This window comes from Heliconius melpomene, chromosome 13 (assembly GCF_056956725.1).
Source record: "Heliconius melpomene rosina isolate 202511_hmr_F chromosome 13, ASM5695672v1, whole genome shotgun sequence".
NCBI classification, from domain to species: domain Eukaryota; kingdom Metazoa; phylum Arthropoda; class Insecta; order Lepidoptera; family Nymphalidae; genus Heliconius; species Heliconius melpomene.
Window position 1 is genome coordinate 4,577,195 of NC_140401.1, and position 19,401 is coordinate 4,596,595.

The 19,401-nt window shown below is 33.3% G+C and overlaps 2 protein-coding genes across 3 annotated transcripts in view; both read right to left on the minus strand.

Moving 5' to 3' along the window:
* The window catches only part of Stacl (SH3 and cysteine-rich domain-containing protein), a 111,504-nt gene that overhangs the window by 69,033 nt on the left and 23,070 nt on the right, over window positions 1-19,401 (minus strand). Inside the window, exons 2-3 of one of the 2 annotated variants that reach the window (XM_085196406.1) lie at window positions 9,927-10,829; window positions 9,505-9,699 (exon numbers count right to left, since the gene is read on the minus strand). In XM_085196406.1, the coding sequence (XP_085052532.1) occupies window positions 9,505-9,699; window positions 9,927-10,533 (802 nt within the window). In that variant the 5' untranslated portion in view covers window positions 10,534-10,829. The remainder of the gene's footprint in view (window positions 1-9,504; window positions 9,700-9,926; window positions 10,830-19,401) is intronic. The other variant, XM_085196407.1, reaches the window with a different exon arrangement.
* Window positions 299-1,645, minus strand: LOC146532589 (sodium channel protein Nach-like). The gene has a single exon (XM_085196408.1). The coding sequence runs from the start codon at window positions 1,643-1,645 to the stop codon at window positions 299-301; it is 1,347 nt and encodes a 448-aa protein (XP_085052534.1).

The following is a 19,401-nucleotide window of genomic DNA, read 5'->3' on the forward strand; positions in this document are numbered from 1 at the left end:
AAATAATAATAACAAAAAGAAAATGAAACACCAGCGTGACACGCTCGGCTAAACTTAAGTACTATGTTCAGATTGTTATTGCATTAGTTATATTATAAATAAGTTTTATAGATTTAATTAGATATCGCTGTTGGCTTTCGTCAATCAATGTATATAAATAGATTGGCAACCACTTTTATTTTTTTACATTTTATTCCAGTGTGTAGTTTGTGTTTTTGTGTTGATAGTCTTTTTTCGATTTCTATAGTATAAATATGCGTCTTAACTATATTTTTAACATGCACAGTAAGGACTTATTTTACTTCACATTTGTATATTTCCATTGCTTGAAACATATATAGTACAAAACTTCTACAATTGATAGCAAAGATCCTCCAAAGCAAAGTCCAAAGCAATTACCCATGGCAACCACCAAGTCCAAAGCGTTACGAGCTATTTGTCGGGTGACTCGCTCGTATGGTCTGTTACTCAAAATGAATTTTAAAGTTCCTGCTTTTAGGTCCTTATCTGGATCTGTAACTTTTTTATATATAATGTTATAATCTGGTTCAGTACAAGAAGATAAACAGTTACAGTTCAAGCCAGTCTCATTGACACCTGGCACTTTAAGCTTCTTTAGCTTACCATAGTGCTTTGTCAAACACTTCAATCCCTCTAAGTCACAATATCGGTGATTGTATTCGATAGGTAACAAATGGGAAGTGCAATTGCATAGTTCCAACTGCGCTTCGATGCGACATTGAATGATGCATACCGAGTAGCTGTAGTGTCTGTAACCACGAAAGTTTGTTGGTAATTCGTTGGGAAATCTACATTGTCGAACATCTGGTGAGGTCCACGAAACTTCTGGCTCATTGACGATATCTACGATTGAGAATAACATGGAACCTTTGGTTCCAAATAAAACCATGGCACGCCGATCTTGCTCCATATTCCAATATGGAACATCTTCGTGTGAATGCAGAAACGCTTCATAACTCTCTGAGAGTGAAAGTTCCAGAGTCCCTAAATTGCGATGATTGGAGGACGAAACGTAATAAGAGATTTGTTTATCTGAAATTTGATTGTTATTCATGGTGTAGCACAGTCCATATTCAGTATAAATGGGACTAAAGTGTTCACAGCAATTTAGAGGTTTATCATTCCACTTGCAACTTACAAATAATTCTTTACATGTAGAACGAAACGATGAGCTTATATTTACGAAATCCTTGGTAGATGTAGGAAAATGATCTTCAGTAATAGGACAACTTTGACAATCACCAGAAAAGAAAGCAATATCTTTAGCGAAAAGAACCATCTTATCTTCATTTCCTTTGTGTGAGAGTAATTTTCGTACATTTGCAAGTATTTTTTCATTATTGGCAACTTCACATACCGTAACTGACGGGAAAGTAGTATTCCAGTCGAGGTAATCAGTGCGGGTAGTAAATCGAATGGTATCTTCTTGGTAAGATAATATATATTTATATATCGACGCTACAGCAGCTATCCAAACGTTAATATATATTATGAAATAAATGAATTTATAAACAAATCTGATATCCTTTCTTACTAGAAAACTAGGGCCGTGCACTGATAAGTTTTGAAAAGTAAAATTGATACGAGGGTAAAATATACGGAATTTCTCCCGTAAATATTTCATTTTTGATGTTCGAATCGACGAATATTCGAACTGAAAATGACTAATCTGTAAAAATCTGTGCTTTATATATGACTAAATTATTATAGGCTTAATAGTTGTAATGTACCGCTTTTATAACAAAATCTTTATTGAGTATAATTGGCTATAACAAAGGAACATCGGATAGATAAAAATATGTGACAGCAGGAATAATTTTTTGATGCGTAATGCTTTTTTATTTATAATAAATTGGACATACGTCCCGGTCGTGTAAGCTATTTTTTTTATGAAATTCAGTGTATCGTTAAACTAGAAAAGGTTTTGGTCAATATCTTCAGGTCAGTTTTGTTATGCACTTATTTATTTCCTCTTTCTTATTTGAAAATAATCTAACGTGTGTTATAGTAATAAACGATAAAATGTAGCTTTGTCACCAATTCTAACTTGCACTTACACAAATATGATCGTTCATACATTTTTTTAAAGTGTACACCGCAAACTTTTGAATGAAAACAGAGACATTGAGTGGGTATACTTTAGTACAGTGACTTTAGCAAGTGAAAATAGCTCTACAATATGGCAATAATTATTTCCAATTTATTTTATATATCACATTCATGTAATTAATATCTGAACCTAAAAACTGTTACAATAGTAATTTAAAGTAGTCTTATTTCCAAATAACTTTTAATATTTTTTATTTTTAACAAAATTTATATTGCAGTGTTATAATACAATATTTATTATATCTTAATTTGAATTTATATTATTTTTTTAACATCAAAACGTAGTAAGCTTAAATTTAATACAGAGGATGCGGTCGTACGTTAAGCTTTAGATCTCATATATCTGAGCTTAGCTGTTTGCTGGTAGTCTGCTTCTGACAATCTGACGTGTTGTATTACATATATATATGTTGGCTGTATCGTTAGAATTAAAGTAAGGTTTGTGACTAATTTGGCAGTAAATATATTAATAATAGACTAGTATAAAACTAAAAGAAATAATATAGTTACCACTTCTATATACCATATACCAGTCTGTCATACAAAATGAGATGGTAAAATCAACTCTGTCCTTAAGTATCCCATATAATTTTACCGAATTGAAGTGAATATAACATGCTCCTGCCGCTGACTTTTCTAACTGCATAGTACGTTATCTCATCCCCGCCATCTGGATACGTAGCATTCCACTGCTGTGCGGTCTTGTAGAAATTTCCTTCCACGTGCCATAACCACTGTGGTGGGATGGGCGAACTTAAATGGAATCGTTCCTGTAACCTGTTTAGCTCATTGATCTTGTCTTTGCCATAAAAAAAAACTCGGCTGGACTCGCTTCTGCATGTTTAAATTCATAAAAATTTCGTTTATTTTCTAAGAATAATATCAATATCTAGTACTTATAGAAATAACTAAATTTTGTTACAATTTTCTGTACTATCCGCAGTCCAATCTCGAGGACAATTGAATTTATTCATGATGTAAGAACCCGAGAGCCGAATGAAATGGACCAATCCCGATTTAATCTCAATCATATCAGATATTTCTATCGCTTAACTTTTATATGTATGTGTTATTTAATATATTTTTAAATTAGTAAGTGCAGTAAAATGTATTTAAAATTTTTATTTTTTAGAAAATAATCTTTGATGTTTAAAATGCGATTATGTCATAAAATTATAAAAAAGTGCTTATTAAATACAACTCAAGGGTGGGGGAGGTCTTAACGTAATTTACTTTCATTACTTAAAGTAAAACGTAGTAATTTTAAAGCAGTAGTAAAGTTTTTTTTGAACCTTTACGCGCAAATAAATATACTGTCCTTATCAACAGTTATACTTATTGAGATTATAATATAGAACTCGTGTACTCACAAACTATAAATAGATCTGAGATTATACCTTTTTATATCAATCCCATCAAATAATTGAGTAAATAATTTAAAAAATTCTCAATAACTGAGCAACAAATTGCTAATTAGTAATTTGGACTTTAGAAAACAATTCGTTTTAACTGTGTTAAAATGTTCCATATTGATTTTACTGAAACAAGTTTGGTTTCTCTATACCTCTGGGTATATCTGTTACAATTAAGTAACGGATGAAAGTCTCTAATTAATTGGTATAAATTAATAGATAATTCACGTAGATCATTTTTTATTAGTTACATTTAATGACATTTTGGAGTAAATTAGAATCATGTTATAAAATTGGAAAAGTGATAGCACCAATTAAATGTAAATAATATATTATTTTTTAAGATTTTATTAAGTTTAACGAAATAACTGAGACAATAAAATTATATATAACAATAAACCATTATGCCACATCATATAATAATAAATAATAATTATTCATAAAGTTGTTTGTTCGTTAATGTAGTTAATAATTTTAGATGAGCGATCCAAATTTCCGTCAGAGCAATTTAACTTTCTATTTGAAAGCGTAGTACGGTATACACCTGAGGATATGCCGATCGGGAAAATGGAACAATGGATGATTATAATCGATCTTGTATCGGTAAGAACATTTTTAATGTTTTATAGTATCTATTTCATCTTAATTTTATTTACGCATACCATTGAGGCAAGACCCGTGGCCTTTTTAGATCTGCAGAAGGCCTTTGACTGTGTGCCTCGTCAGTGTATCTGGTGGGCATTGCGATCCAAAGGGATCCCTGAGGCCTATATTGAGATTATCAGGGGCATGTACCACGATTCCGCTTCTATGGTTAGGACTGCTGTTGGCGACACTAGACCCTTCCCGATTATAGTGGGGGTTCACCAGGGCTCGGCTCTTAGTCCGTTCTTATTCAATGTAGTGCTCGATACTGTCTCGGCTCACATCCAGGACCAGCCTCCATGGCTGATGATGTATGCCGACGACATAGCACTTATTGCCGAGAACCGACTGACGCTGGAGCGTAAAGTGAACCTCTGGAAGGGTACGCATGAGAACGGCGGTCTTAAACTAAATGTGTCGAAGACAGAGTACATGGCCTGCGGGAGCCGGGACTCGAGCACCATCCTTATAGGTCTGTTATGCACGAGTCTGGAGGCATCGACCACGATGTCCATGGCCGGATAAGCGCTGCCTGGGCCAAATGGTGGGAGGTCACTGGTGTGGTCTGCGACCGCAGAATACCGCCCAAGCTCAAGGGGCTGATATACAAGAGCATCGTCCGACCGGTTCTTTTATACGGCAGCGAATGTTGGCCAGCACTATCTCGGCACACTCAGGAGCTTCACGTCACGGAAATGAAGATGCTGAGGTGGATGTGCGGCGTAACGCGGTCTGACCGCATACGCAACACATTCATTCGAGGTAGTCTTGGGGTCCGTGACGTAGCGGATAAGCTCCAAGAGCGTCGCTTGAGATGGTTTGGCCACGTTACGCGCCGGCCTAAGAACTATGTCGGACGCAAGTGCCTTGCTGTACCAGTTCCTGGGGCGCGACCTCCCGGACGCCCAAGGAAGCGCTGGTTGGATGTCGTGATGCAGGACATGAGAGCCAATGGTCTAACCACCGAGGACGCAAAAAATCGTGCAAAGTGGTTAAGTAGGAAGGCAGACCCTGATAATAGCCGGGATTAATGCCAGGAAGAAGAAGAAGATTGAGGCAAGACCCTGGCTGCTTGGCAGTTGGGAAATACTGAAGTAGCACCGATGCTGAACGACCCTGATGCTATCCACTAAAATTCAGCTAGGAACCTTAAAGTTAGTAAACTTTAACCTTAGTTGCTCGTCTAGGATGAGGAGATGCAAATCCATTTTTTTTAATCCTATGGTTCGGTTCTTGACCTCTTGGCGGGGCGAGTTTGTACTCAAAGTTTCATGTAATAGATCTTCAGGGTAAACTTAAAAGATTTTCATTTGCAAAAGTTTTACTCGTTCTCATATTTTAATACTTGACTAAAATGACTAACATTAAAAAAATGTTAATGTCTTGCACATTTGGTTTACAGAGCCCCTTACCATAACCGGCTTGTAGACATTAAGTTTAATTAAATAATATGTAATATTTATTATATTATTATTATTTTTTTATTGCTTGTTCCTAAATAATTATTTATTATTTTATTTGAGATAATACTGATAGTTCATTTATAGGTGCATTCAGCAATCATAGTTGTTAATATTATTGCTGTTTGTAAAAAGTATTAATAATGATAAAACATTCAATCATTAAAATGAAAAAGAAAGAACGCTCAATAATAAATATACTTAATGACATAACTGCTAATGAGATTTCATTCATTCATTTCGATTGGCAAAATAATAATTTTAATTAATTACTGCGATCTACTTCGTAGTCCCGCCTTATACTCGTAATATTAAAGTAAGCAAATTTCAAGTAGACACAAAGATGAATACGTGATTAATTCCAAACGGCTCGGCTGTCCAAATTAATAATTATAATAAATTATATTTCTTTAAGAAACAAGTTAAATTTATGTATAATTTTAACTTCGTAATATTATTTGTTTATGAATAGAAATCGGATTTGTAAGTGGGAATAACGAAAGCTATGTAAAGTTTGATTAAATAAGTTCTGTTGGTATTGAAAATGTAAAATTGTGATGTAAATAAATTATGTAGTACATAAATTGACTCTATAAATTAGTATAGATACGTAAATTATGTATTTCATTATATTTACAAGTATACATTTCTTATTATAAAAATAGCATTAGACGATATAAGGGAAAATTGCAATGCAGATTTTTTCAATGGACCTAAGAAAAAAAAAAGATGATTTGTCCTATGTTTGATCATTTGATATTTTTGTTTTAATAAAGAGATTTATCTGATATCTACGACAGAGTCTTGCAAGTGCATTATTGGCTAACCAAGGTAGATCTGTAGAACGCTAATTAAATGTAGGAGCAATGCAAGTGGTTTCAATGGGTTATACACAACTAGGAGTTGGTACAATTGACTCTCTCTCTCTCTCCCTTCAGAGCAGTCTCCCACTGGGTTTCGGAAGCCCTAAATGTATTTAATAGTTAATTGTTCAATATATATTATTGGTTGTGGAAACAGTTTAGTGTTTTACAAACAAATACAGTATCCTTGCACCATGAAGGCCTTTCCTGGATTCTATGTGCATAATTTGTAATATACGAGTAGTTATTTTGAATACTCCGAATTTTTTGCCTCAAGAATATATGAAGAAAATTTATAGACATGGCTTATAATTTGTTTTTATACTTTTATTTTGATAATATTCAATACAAAGATAATAATATGCTATATGTTAAAAGGCGTGCTTTGAAGTAACATTAAAGAAAATGTTCAAAAGAAATCCACGGGATGAAACAAAGGTTAACTAAAAAGGATATTTCTCAGATATGCTGGCTTAAAGCTCAATTGTGCTTGTGGATTGTGCTACGAAATTGTATGGATAAAGTGGTATTTTTAATATTAAAAATATGAACTGACAATTTTATATATTCCTAGGTATTTTCGATTCCATCCTTAAGCAATTGACAGAAGGAAATCATTTTATTATTTTTCGTATTAAGCATTGTATTAGAGTAAATTATACGAAACTGGTGTTAAAATAATTCTTTCTCTGCTTTCTACTTAAATTAGGGACATTACTGAACTAGTAAAGGAAGAATACGCTGCACTTAGCCTATCAGAGCGGAGAAACGAAAATAGTGACACAACATGGCGACACCAAAACTGAAAAATGCTTATCTTAAAAACATATTTGGATTTTGGCCATTTAATAGTTATACACAAATAGTTAAACAATCGTCCTAATATTTAACACTAACTGTGACACTAATTTGAAGAAAAAGTCTCTATTTAAAATTTTAAATACACTTTATTATTTTAATATCTGTATACACGCATAAATTTAATATTACATCAACTACAATACCGTAACGTTACCACAAAATGACATATTTGAAACGAGATTTGGGGCTTAGATAGACAAGCACGAAGCTTGTCATAGTGAGCTTATGTAACAAATTACTATTCTTAGTATGAACCTCATGCATGTAAGGGATATATGAGTAATATATACTTATAAACCATATTTTCATGGTTGTTTACAAAATGTACTTGTATAGTAGGTAACTATTCGAATCACACATTTTGATTAACGGCTTACAAAAAATAGTGTTTTACTTTCACGCTGTATCCCGCACATAGCAGTGTACCTGTGAACTTAGTATTAAAGCACTCCGTTCTCATTAAGACACTTGCGATCTCTATTTTCCGCTGAATACGCATATTCTCTTGTTATCAGAGCGTGAAAACAAACAATAATTCATTCCCCTAAGTGGGAATTGAACCCATAGCCATCACGTTTACAGTCTTATCCTTAGATTGCATATAGATACATGCATGCATGTATACATGTGACTTACTCTCATTACTGCTAATTCAGTTTCGGTGCATACTCTTGAATATACATACTTATTGCGACAGTTTCCGTGCAACGTCTATTGAATTTGCAGAACATCGTATTATTATGTATTCTAGCTTAAAAGCTTTTATACGATTTAAGCGGCCTTTGTGCCATCGTCTCTATATTATTTATTGGTCAAAGTTTAGAGTATTAGTATTTTATTCCATAGCAATGTTGCTATGAAATTATTGAAATGGAAATATATTAAATTTATTGAAATGGAAATATATTGTTAACGGCAGTACAACTTATAAAAGTTGATAAACTTAACTTTGCGGGCATATGTACTAGTTTTGTTTGAAATGAACGACAAAAATAAGTTTGTAATAAGCATAGAAAAAAATTGACTTAATTATCGCTTAAATGCAGGCAATGCAAAACCAATATACGAATAACAAAATCGATTTAGTAATTTCAAATTCATCTATTATACTATACAAAAAGTATTTCAAATTATATGAAGAACAAGAAGATATAAGACCACACATAATAATACTAGTATCGATATTACACCCGGGCGAAGTCGGAGCCTATCGATAGCAGTTACTTAATTGAAAAATAGGCTAAAATTTTTAGCAAGTTTATTATAATAAAAAAATTCTTTTTCATCCATTTTACACTTTAAATATCCAACTACATATTGTAATGTTCGTGACTAAAAATATTCCCGAAACTCGTGTGAAACGATGACAAAAACAGAAGCGCTCTCGGTACAAAGGGATCCAATTTGGATTTACATGTCCATGTCCACGCATCGAGTTCGCGGAACACACCGAATCAGTTATCGTAAAATAGTAACAAAAGGCAATAATGGTATGGATAAAACGAACTTCATGTCTAACAATGAGTTTTTATTATAATTTTGTTGAATTTCATCGCAAATAGCACGAAAAATAAACATATACAGCAGAGTAGTCAAAGGAAACCCGGGAAGCTAGTGTTAAGACAGTCCGTTCCCATTAAAGACACTTCCGGTCCCTACTACTACTACTACTTCGCCGAATTCTAGAGACATGGTGTGTTGAGTTGAATTACATACTTAATATTTTCATTTCCTCGAGTGGGAATCGAACCCCATAATTTCTTGGCCTCGATTACCTATTCTTAATACTTTGTTCATTGAAAACATTTTATTATTTAACTGATTGCGAAAGTTTGTTTTATAGCAGTATACATTTTTAAGGAAGTAATTCAATTAGTAAATGTAGCTACATATTACGTCGGCTATACTGGGTCAATGGGATTAACGTGCACTCTCCTTCATTCCCATCTCAAATATTATCGATTCGTACATAGAGCTTCCGGTATTGTTTGTTGACTTTGTCCATTTATTATTTAAACTTACATTTCCATTTTGTAAGCTAAAATAAGGTAAGCTTAAAATCTACAAAATTATAATACTTATACGTATTATTACAGAAAAGGAAATACATTTAATATAACTATTATATCTCACCTGTTTTAACAAGCTTGAATGTTACTTGTTGCTGATTTTTTAGCTGTTCATTATGTGCTGGATGTGTCAGCTCACGCAGAGCCATCTCAATGGAAGACTGCTGCATGGTGACAGGCGGTGGGGATGGAGACACCTCTTTTGAACGGCTGAACTTCCGCTTGAAGAAACTAACTTTTTTCGGCTTTGAATTGTTTCCTAAAAATATTAGATACATGAGTACAAAAGTTTAATTATAATAATATGTATAATAGTATTAATTTTAATCAAAACACATGTTATTATACGTTCCACAAAAATCCAAGACAAAAGTATTATAATAGCATATTGTTAGAAATTGCAATCACCATGCAAAGAATTAAATTGATTAGTCGCTGCGCAGGCCTTCAAACAGCGAACACTGAAATAAATTCTTATTCAAAGACCTTCCAAAGATGACCGTTGCGTTGGAGACGTAGATATCAAAGAAGTACGGGTGGAAGGCGTCGGGGAGGAGCTCGGTGCCGGTTCGGACTGCGGCCGAGGGGGAAGGAGACTAAGAGAGGATGCTGTGGGAGACGGAAAATGCGCCGCCGATACATCAGAGCGACGATCTGGCTCCGGAGTAGTAACGCGTATGTTCGCGCAAAATTCGGGGGTGCTTGCGACTTCAAATAACGCATCAAAATCTCTATCAAAAATGTTCTTCCGCGAGAATGCGGGCGTGGGCAGCGGCGCCGGCAGTTCGAACTCATCCGGAGCCGGCGTCCTCACAATTTTCCCGAATTCATTGTTTTCGTGTCGGCCGAGCTTCTTGAGTAGCTTGGCTTTGGTGCGCTCGCGCAGCTTGGCCGGCCGCTCGAGCGACGGCGTCGGCGAGGCCGGCGCGCGCTCCGCAGGCTCCGGGGGCGCCGTGGTGGCGGGGGTGGCTCGGGGCGGGGCGGGGGGCGGCTCGAAGAGGAGGTCGAGCGTGGGGCGCTGCCGAGGCCGGGGCAGCGACTGCGAGCTGTATGTCAGGGAAACTACTTCGTCCGCAGGGTATATTACGTACATCCCTGGCGAGACCGCATCGCGCCGGCCCCTCGCGCCCTCCGAAGAGGTTCACGCGCGCCTTTTGTACTACCTACACGACAGCGTTTCTAATTATATTAGATGATTCCTCCAGATAATGATGTGTCAAACTCTCAAAACGCTGAATGTGGAATGTTTCTTTAAATATAGCTTTTACTTTTTGAAGCGTGGAAGGATTGAGGAATGTTTTGTGGGATAGATTTTGAGCCATATACAAGGAGGTAGGATAATTATCTTCGCACAATTTTTTCTGCTAATCCGTCATGCGCATCTTGCGTCTATAAATAAAAAGAAATAACACAATATAAAAAGATCTTGTAAGTACATATAAAATATATCAAATACACTTATATATAAAATAAGGCTTTAAAACTTAGTTAATACTAAATATTTAAAAAGGGTGTTACAGTGATCTGAAATTATTAATAAAAGTAAGTAATAATTATATATTGTATATACATATGGTTTTTATTAAAAAGTTTATTTTAAAATTTACAAGTACCTACTCGTATATTTTAAATAATTATGCTCACTACATAATATGTATACATATATTTCTATTAAATAAATGATGAAATCTTGTGAAAGCAAACTTAAATTTCCTTCTTGATTTATAAAAACTTCGAAAAAGCAGGTTAAAACTTTTAACTGAAAATACAACTGACGAAAGAATAAACAAAGTAAAAAGTCGAGTGTTGAAATTATTGCCAAGTTTTTACACCAAATCCTTCTTGGATTCTTTGTGAAATCTTTTTTAAATTGGAAATAAATTTTAAAAAAACTTTCATTAACCATTAAAATAAAGGGGAAACTTGAATTCCTCGAATACCATATTACGCTCTTCCGGTATATTGTGCCTCGCTGAAGTGATTAGAAGCCAGGGGAGATAAGCGGGTCAAGCGTCGATCGCCACAATGCCGAGGGCATATCCTCAGGTTGAAGAACACTTGGAGTTTTCCAACGTAGGCGTTCTATACATCCGTTCGTTTATATGCGCTTTTGTCACTTTAAAGAAACTTCGAGTGCTATATGCTTAGTAAGTACAAAAATATATTATATTACTAGAGACTTAAGCGCGGCGTCTCTCGCTTAATTTTTTTTTATATTATCGCCAAAAGATTTTCTTTAATTTTATAATTTTTAAATAAAAAGTATCCTATGTACTTTCTAATACTTTTAAGAATATATGAAACTTTGTAAGTTTCATGTTAACCGGTTGAGTAGGTTTGACGTGAAAGCATGACAAACAAACTTACATTCACATTTATAACATTAGTATGATATGTATGATTATGATATCATTTATAAGGTATATACCTATAAAATAATTATTTCTTTTTCCAATTACACCTTTAGCGCCGTTCAGAAGTAATAGAAGTTACATATACTTTCTTTATTATTATTCTTTCTTATTCTCTTTATTTTACCGCCCAATAAAGACCATAAATTGAAATATATTTTAAACATACTTTCAATATAAATAACATATTAAATACCATTATCAAAAATATTTATTATATATTTATTTTTCTTATATTCTTAGAGCAAATGATTACCTACAAGCATGTAAAATTTCACCCTTATTGAATTTAATTAATTCAGGTAGAGTAATAAAACATCGATTTTCTATTTTACATATCATACAGTATACCATGTCACCGAAAACAAACAATTTAAAAAATTTAATTGAAACCCGCTTTTACAAAACTCCATTTGGTGATGTCAACATTGTGAAGCGGAGAAGATTGAGTAACAAATTGAATGTGTTTTTGCTTTCAAATCACTTAGGGTTCACCCCCAACTTTTATTGAAGCTTATTTTTATGAAGTTCAAAAATAATTATATAAATTTAAGAGGAATGTTAGTATTTGCTCTTTCCTAAGAATATTAGGGTCGTTACTATTGAGGACATTCGTGGTGCAGTGGCACAAATGTGTTAATATAAACGCGACCAGTTATGGGTTCAATTCGAACTTGAAGAAATGAAATATTTAATATTCTCATTTCTTCGCTCTGGTGTCGAGACAAAGCGCGGTGTTGAGGTCCGCCACTCAACAGGCAATACCTACAAAATTAAGCGTAAAGCTTTTCGCGTAATAAAATTTACCAAATACATTTTTTTTAAATAAATTTATGAATCTGCCTTGCTCTTACTGCTGTTTTTTCATTTATCAAAAATTTAAGGCTGTAAATTCTACAGAGTTGTATAGCATTCTAAATTATAAATGTAATGAGGTAGCTTTGCGTAGTTTATTGTGAGTGTACTCGACCTACTTCAGTTTGTGCGAGTCCCGGTATTGTCTCTGCTATGCTATGATAATATTTTAAATAGATCATCATCTCGTTTCGAGCTTAAAGCTTAAATTACATATAAAAAGTCGAGCTTTAATATAATTTGACAAGTTTCTTTCATTGGTGTTTTAAAGTGGTTCTTATTTCACTTCACAAAATAAGTAGTAAGTTTAATTTTTTTGTTATTATATTTACAAACACTGCATTAATAAATAGAAAATGCGATTCTATTTGAAATATTAATAAAGTTTATTTAATACATATAATATTAAGGCCATTCGTGGCGCTGGGGTACAAGAAATTGTGAATGGTTGTGGGATCGATCTACACTCGAGGAAATAAAATGTTTAATATTTTCATTTTTTCGCTCGAGGCAGAGTGCGGCGTTGAGTTCCTCCACTCAACACGGAATACCACCAAAATTTATTGGAAAATGGGGAACGGAGGGTCTTAACAGTAGCTTCCCTCCATATATTTTAATTTTATAGCAACCGTGATATTGCGCATAGTTTTTAAAAGTGTTAATAGATTAAAGCCTATTTTATAATCTGATAGCTTTTAATATTATTTTTACATAATAAACTATCAGATAATATAATTAAAAAAGTACTGATAATATATTTACACAATTTTAAAACGTTCACATACACCTGCATTGTATAAATATATAAAATCGTTTTCATATGAAATATACGGAAGTGGTGAATTTTGAAATTGTCAGTGCCGAATTAACTGCGGCTCTGTTTTAACACAAAATGATTGTCCTGCAAATGACATGAAGTTGGAATGCAGTGAGGCAAGTAAAGTGGGGACCTGGAGGGAGGTTATGTACCACAGTACAATGTCACGCTATTATTTAAGTATATGTAATTCGTAGAGAATGATAGGAATGTACGGTTATTAATATTTTCCTTTCATTGGCGTTGATATGTATGGATAAGTATTTAATTTAGATGCTATAGTTGTTCTTCTTATAAATACATAATATGTTATAACATTTGTGGCTTGGTAAAAATTAGGTCATAAAGGTCTAATTCTATTTTTTTTAGGGCGGTAGTATTTTCTTGATTGTATTTAAAACTCTGAAAGAATAATTCATAGAGCTTACAGTGGTTGTGCTATTCTAATAAAGATATATTTTATTTAATTATCTATTAAACTTATCATCATTATAATATACTAAACTGTTGTCCTTTTAAAATCCGTATAATTCCATATATTCGTTTAATTCCAGTAGGATACGCTTCTAAAAATTGATATTATCTTGCATGATATACAACCATCGAATTTGTATAAATAAGTATATAAAGAAGTCGGTTAACCTGAATTCATCAAAATCTTTAAAGAATGGCGTGCACAAGCCCAATATGACAATATAATGGTTATAAGGACTCACAAGTACGGAATATAAATATGTATTATTACAGAAATAACTCAGATCAATATTGTTATTTTTGCATGCAACCTTGCAGGAGCCACTCAAGACATGGCAATAGATTTTAAAACATATATGTCGCGACCCATTTTTCAATCAATGGGTTCCGTCTGTTAATAGAAGTAACCTTTAAAGGACTTCTTATTTTCTTTTATTTTCACTATCTCAGTCAGTTTTTGTTGTTTTTTTTTATATCAGTTTATTTCTCAAAATAGAAATTAACTGTTCATAAATTTATTTCTTTGAAAAATATTCAGAATTTCTACGAATCTTAATGAATCTTACTGTTTTGACTAAAAGGAAAATATACTAATTGAGACCAGCAATATGTCCACTATGAAATTGTAGAGTTCCTTGTTTTTGGTAAATGAATGTTAAAATAAGGTAAATTTAATTAATGTATAGTTGAATCTATAGTTTCAATTTTATACCCGGCTTGTAATGTATGGGTTTTGCCTTATTGAACAAGAACGATTTTTAACATAATATAAATCTAAAATTAAAATTGTCTTATAAGTTATGTTTATGTTTATTATCACGTGGATGCATCTTCTCTTGATACGTTATTTAAAACCGGGTCGATCAGAGTTCACCATTCGAAGTGAACTGAACCATAAAATACAAACTTCTAACATCTAATAAAATAAACATTTATATATATGGAAATAGGGTAACATATATAAAATAAAATTGAGAATCTTTAATAGTTGTACAAGACTGTTTTAGAACAATTTATAAGAAAAATGAAATAAAACCACAAAAATACATATATGAGGTTACCGAGATATAAGCATTAAGCATACATATAAAATTGTTGCGTAGGTACCTTTTGTCTAGTGTCTCTGTTTTCTATTCTTCTAGAATTGACATAATACTTGTATTATTGCTGGTAGATACCAGTAAAAGTAATATTAAATAACTGCAGTGTTAAATATTTTTATATATATTCGTATGTTTAAATTCTTTATATGTTTTGGAATAAAGACGAAGTCACGTATTCGCTAAGGGATTCAATTAAGTTCTTTAGTGGTACGCGAAGTCTTGTAAGAGCTTTGTATGATTCTTTATTATACTCTTATTGGCACCGACTACCTGATATTAGTAAAAAGCTTATATTATTAACAATTACTCCTTCCTACCCTTCTTGTACTTGATAAAAGAAATAGCAATAATGTTTTCAGGACAAAAAAGAATTGAAAATATCTTTGGCCGGGATAATTTTTATTGTTATATTCACAATCTACTTTTAATTTCATCATTAAAAATATTTGAAATTGAATTTTGATAATAAAATGGAAATAATACCTTATTAAGAATCTAAATAATGATGAATCTAAATATGAACTTAAGTAGAAAAATATGACCATTTCTGAGAAAACAAACGCCATCTTTTGTTTTCAGAAGCGTCTGGCGTTCTTCAATGAGGGAATTAATTTTGTATCGTTTCAAGGATACTTTATATACATGAGCAAACTTCAATGGTACCTAGAAAGTTGCAGGTAAAATTCAACAAATTATCTAATATTTATTTTGAAGAATTATTCTACACCGGATATTGCAACTTCATCATCATTACTCTCATCTGATGCACAGAACAGTTGTTTCCCCAATTTTTCGGCGCGTATTGTGCGGAGGTTTCACTAGAGCCCTAGCCACTGATGGCTCGGAACCTTGTCCCACACTCGGAAGAGTTTATATTTTTAAATGTATTGTTTTTTTACAACAATTTATATTATTTTTCATTTAAAGCCATAGATTAATAAAACCACAGAGCTGTGGTCCAACTATTTCACACACTAATTGGTTTGGTTAAGCTACTTTCCAGTGGGAAGTTGTGGACGAAGACCTGCTTCGTGCTTCAGAGGGTACAGTAATTAGTTGGTCCCAGTTGTTGATGTAGCACAACAAACGTTACGGGTGGACAGACTTAAATAATTCTAACAATTTGTGGGGTTCTGTAAAATATAACCATTAGTTATCCCGAGACCTAAGCAAATGAAATAACTAGAAAGTAGTTGTTATGAAAAAAAAAACGAAAAAAAGAGTTTTTATCTATATTTTTATTCACATGCGTGTCTTAGTCCGGACAAATAGAAAGACAGACAGACAGAAAAATTATAAAATTGTTTATTCGTATTAAATATCGTGTAAATAACCATATGTATTTAAAAAAAACGATTAGTTTGAAATCATAGACAGATACTTTAAATTGATTCATATGTAAAAATCTAATAACAAATATCTTATTAGATTAGATTTAGAGGCTGTTGTGGCACTGTCAAAAGCTTCTGACTGTAAGCTCGACGATTGTAGGTTCAAATCCCACACGGGGACCATCCACCCATCTTTTATTCATATTTTAATATCTGGTAACAAGGCAAAGCGCGGCGTTGAGTTCCGCCACTCAACACGCAAAGCTCGAACATTCGATTTCGGTAAGGGAGGAACGGAGTATCTTAACACTAGATTATCCTCTGTCTAACCTGCCATAGGCGGGATACAGAGAGTAGCTGAAAAAAAAAGATATTAAATAATTTTATCAACACAAATACAATTTTATAAATATTTTTTATATTGATATAACGAAAGTGACCAAAATCTTCCCTCATTCCACAAGAACGGAGTCACGGGTGCAGCATATAGACAATATTATCAATATATATAAGAAACATATTAATATTTCTTACGTATTGGAAAATTCAACCCCACCCATGGGAAATAACCTACCATTCGCAATACATTTCCTTCGGAAAATCAACCACTGAACGGAACCATAGTTTAGCTAAGTATGCTAGTGTCGGTGCTCATTTCCTTTGACACATTCGCTTCCTACTCAGTGATACTGCTATTAAATTTCTTACTAAAGTACTAGTACTCGCAGCTTTGTAGTTGAGGCAGGGACACAAACATGACTGGTCCTGGGTTCGATACTCACTAGGCGGAAATGAAAGATTTATTTAAATTTAAATATTTACTTTTTCGCTCTGGTGTCGAGGCAAAGCGCGGCGTTGAGTTCCGCCTCAACCCGCAATTTTTCACAACCCGAAATTTTAAACACCGAAAAGATACCCAATTTTTTGGAAAAATGTAATTATAAATTATTGAAAAACTACTTGAAACTTTTGAAAAGCTTATATAAATATACATTTAGTAAATATGTGTGAAAGCTCCTAAGAAATCTATATATTTATGAAACGTTCACGATTTTTTTAATTTTATAATTATACAAAATATATATCTTAATAAAACAATAACATTTATATTACGAGAGGATTCCTTTCAAAACACTCGGTTTTTCGGTTGTCACCATTCATTTCCAACGGGTCCCTTTTATCATTTTAAGTCCGATCCGGCTCTTTGATTATTCTCCCATAAGAGTTTTCCCAACGCATTGTCTATATTCAAATATTAGTACGTAGATTTAGAAGGAGCAACCCTTCATTTACAAGGATTTACAAAAAGATTTTTTGTCTTTTTTATAATGAGGGTATCTGGAACACAAATATTTTTTCTCTTGAACGTGTTTTCGTGAAATGTTGTTATATTTTGAATGGATTTATATTATAAAATTAATGGATTATTTGCAGCGAAATAAATATAAAAACTTATAAAAGATTTTTGTCTCTATTCCTTTTTCCTGTCCTCTATCCCTTTTTTTAAAGACAAAAATATTTTTTATCAACTTTATTAAGAAAATACAATATTTAAACAGAAAATTAACCAAAACTGTTTTCATACTTCATAATACTAATGTATATAACGATAGCACTCTGACTGTATTCTGAGATTCAGTTTGGTGAATTCATTTGCGCTCGAGGCAAGTGTTTATATAGGCTATAAAGACGTTTATCTCAGTGGTATTAAGATGAAAACCTAGTTTAGGTGCGGTCCCGTTGTTATATTCTACTTACACTATTAAAAACGGCACGGAAATTGATATGAAAAAATATGGACTTAATAGGTTAACATGCGAATTTGATATGTATAAAGAAAGAATTTCGAGTTCAATGTATCTGTTTATTTTATTTAATAATTCTGTTTATTTTTAAAATATCCTATATCTTATAAAACAAAGTCGCTTTTCGTGTCTGTCTGAACTTTCTAACTCTTCTTCTTCTAAACCACCCAACGAATTTTTATGCCGTTTTCACCATTAGGTCGAGTATTTTTCAGGGAAGGTTTATATATAGTTTATTATTTGTAAATTCTTAGGTAAATTAACATAAATACGATAAATGTGTCTAAAGTCCCACCCGTTGAGACACTTTCGCGCATGCGCTGCTTTAATGGTATGTACTACATGAAAAAAATGTACTGGAGTATTGTTCCTCTTAATAAGATCTACAAAAAAGTTCGCGACGGCATATCCGTATCTTTTAAGAGTAACGTGTAGTGATCATATTTCTGTCTAAAAATAGTAATTTCAATATATTTTTTATTGTGAGGGATATTTTTCCATAACGGTATTAATCCTTATCCTTTAAAATAATTTATTATTTTTTTACGTTAAACGAAGATAAAATTTGCTTTTTACACTATTTCGAAATTGCGAATAGTTTTAGAGAAAAACGCATTTAATTGTTGACACATCACGCCGTTGACACCTCAGTTGTGCCGACTAAAGTTTTACTTATCCCTTACTCTCAGTATATAAATAAGTATGTTAGTTACGTTGGCTATTTAATGTAGATGAACTGTCTTTTATTGTTTTTTCATTTTAATAAGTACTTTAGAAGTTGTTAAAATACTAAAACATCCTTGCTGCGAAACGCGCCTCGCGACGTTTTGCTTATTTATACAAGCGCGTCATGAGCAGTCATCGGTGGTTCAGTGGTAGAATGCTCGCCTGCCACGCGGGCGGCCCGGGTTCGATTCCCGTCCGATGCATTCTATTTAATTTTCCTCACAGGCAGCCACGTAGTGCCTACCCAACCGGTGTCGCTTATAATAGTGGATCCGCCGCGCCCGCCTGGCTTCTTTCCCCCGGGCATGGAAGGATGGCCTGCTCATTATGCTGCTGAGGGATACCGATCTATAATCCTTCTTAGTACGGTCGCCAAGCTGTTCGAGAAGTTACTCTTCTCACTTCTTCAGTCACACATCCACCCAAAGCGAACAGTTTG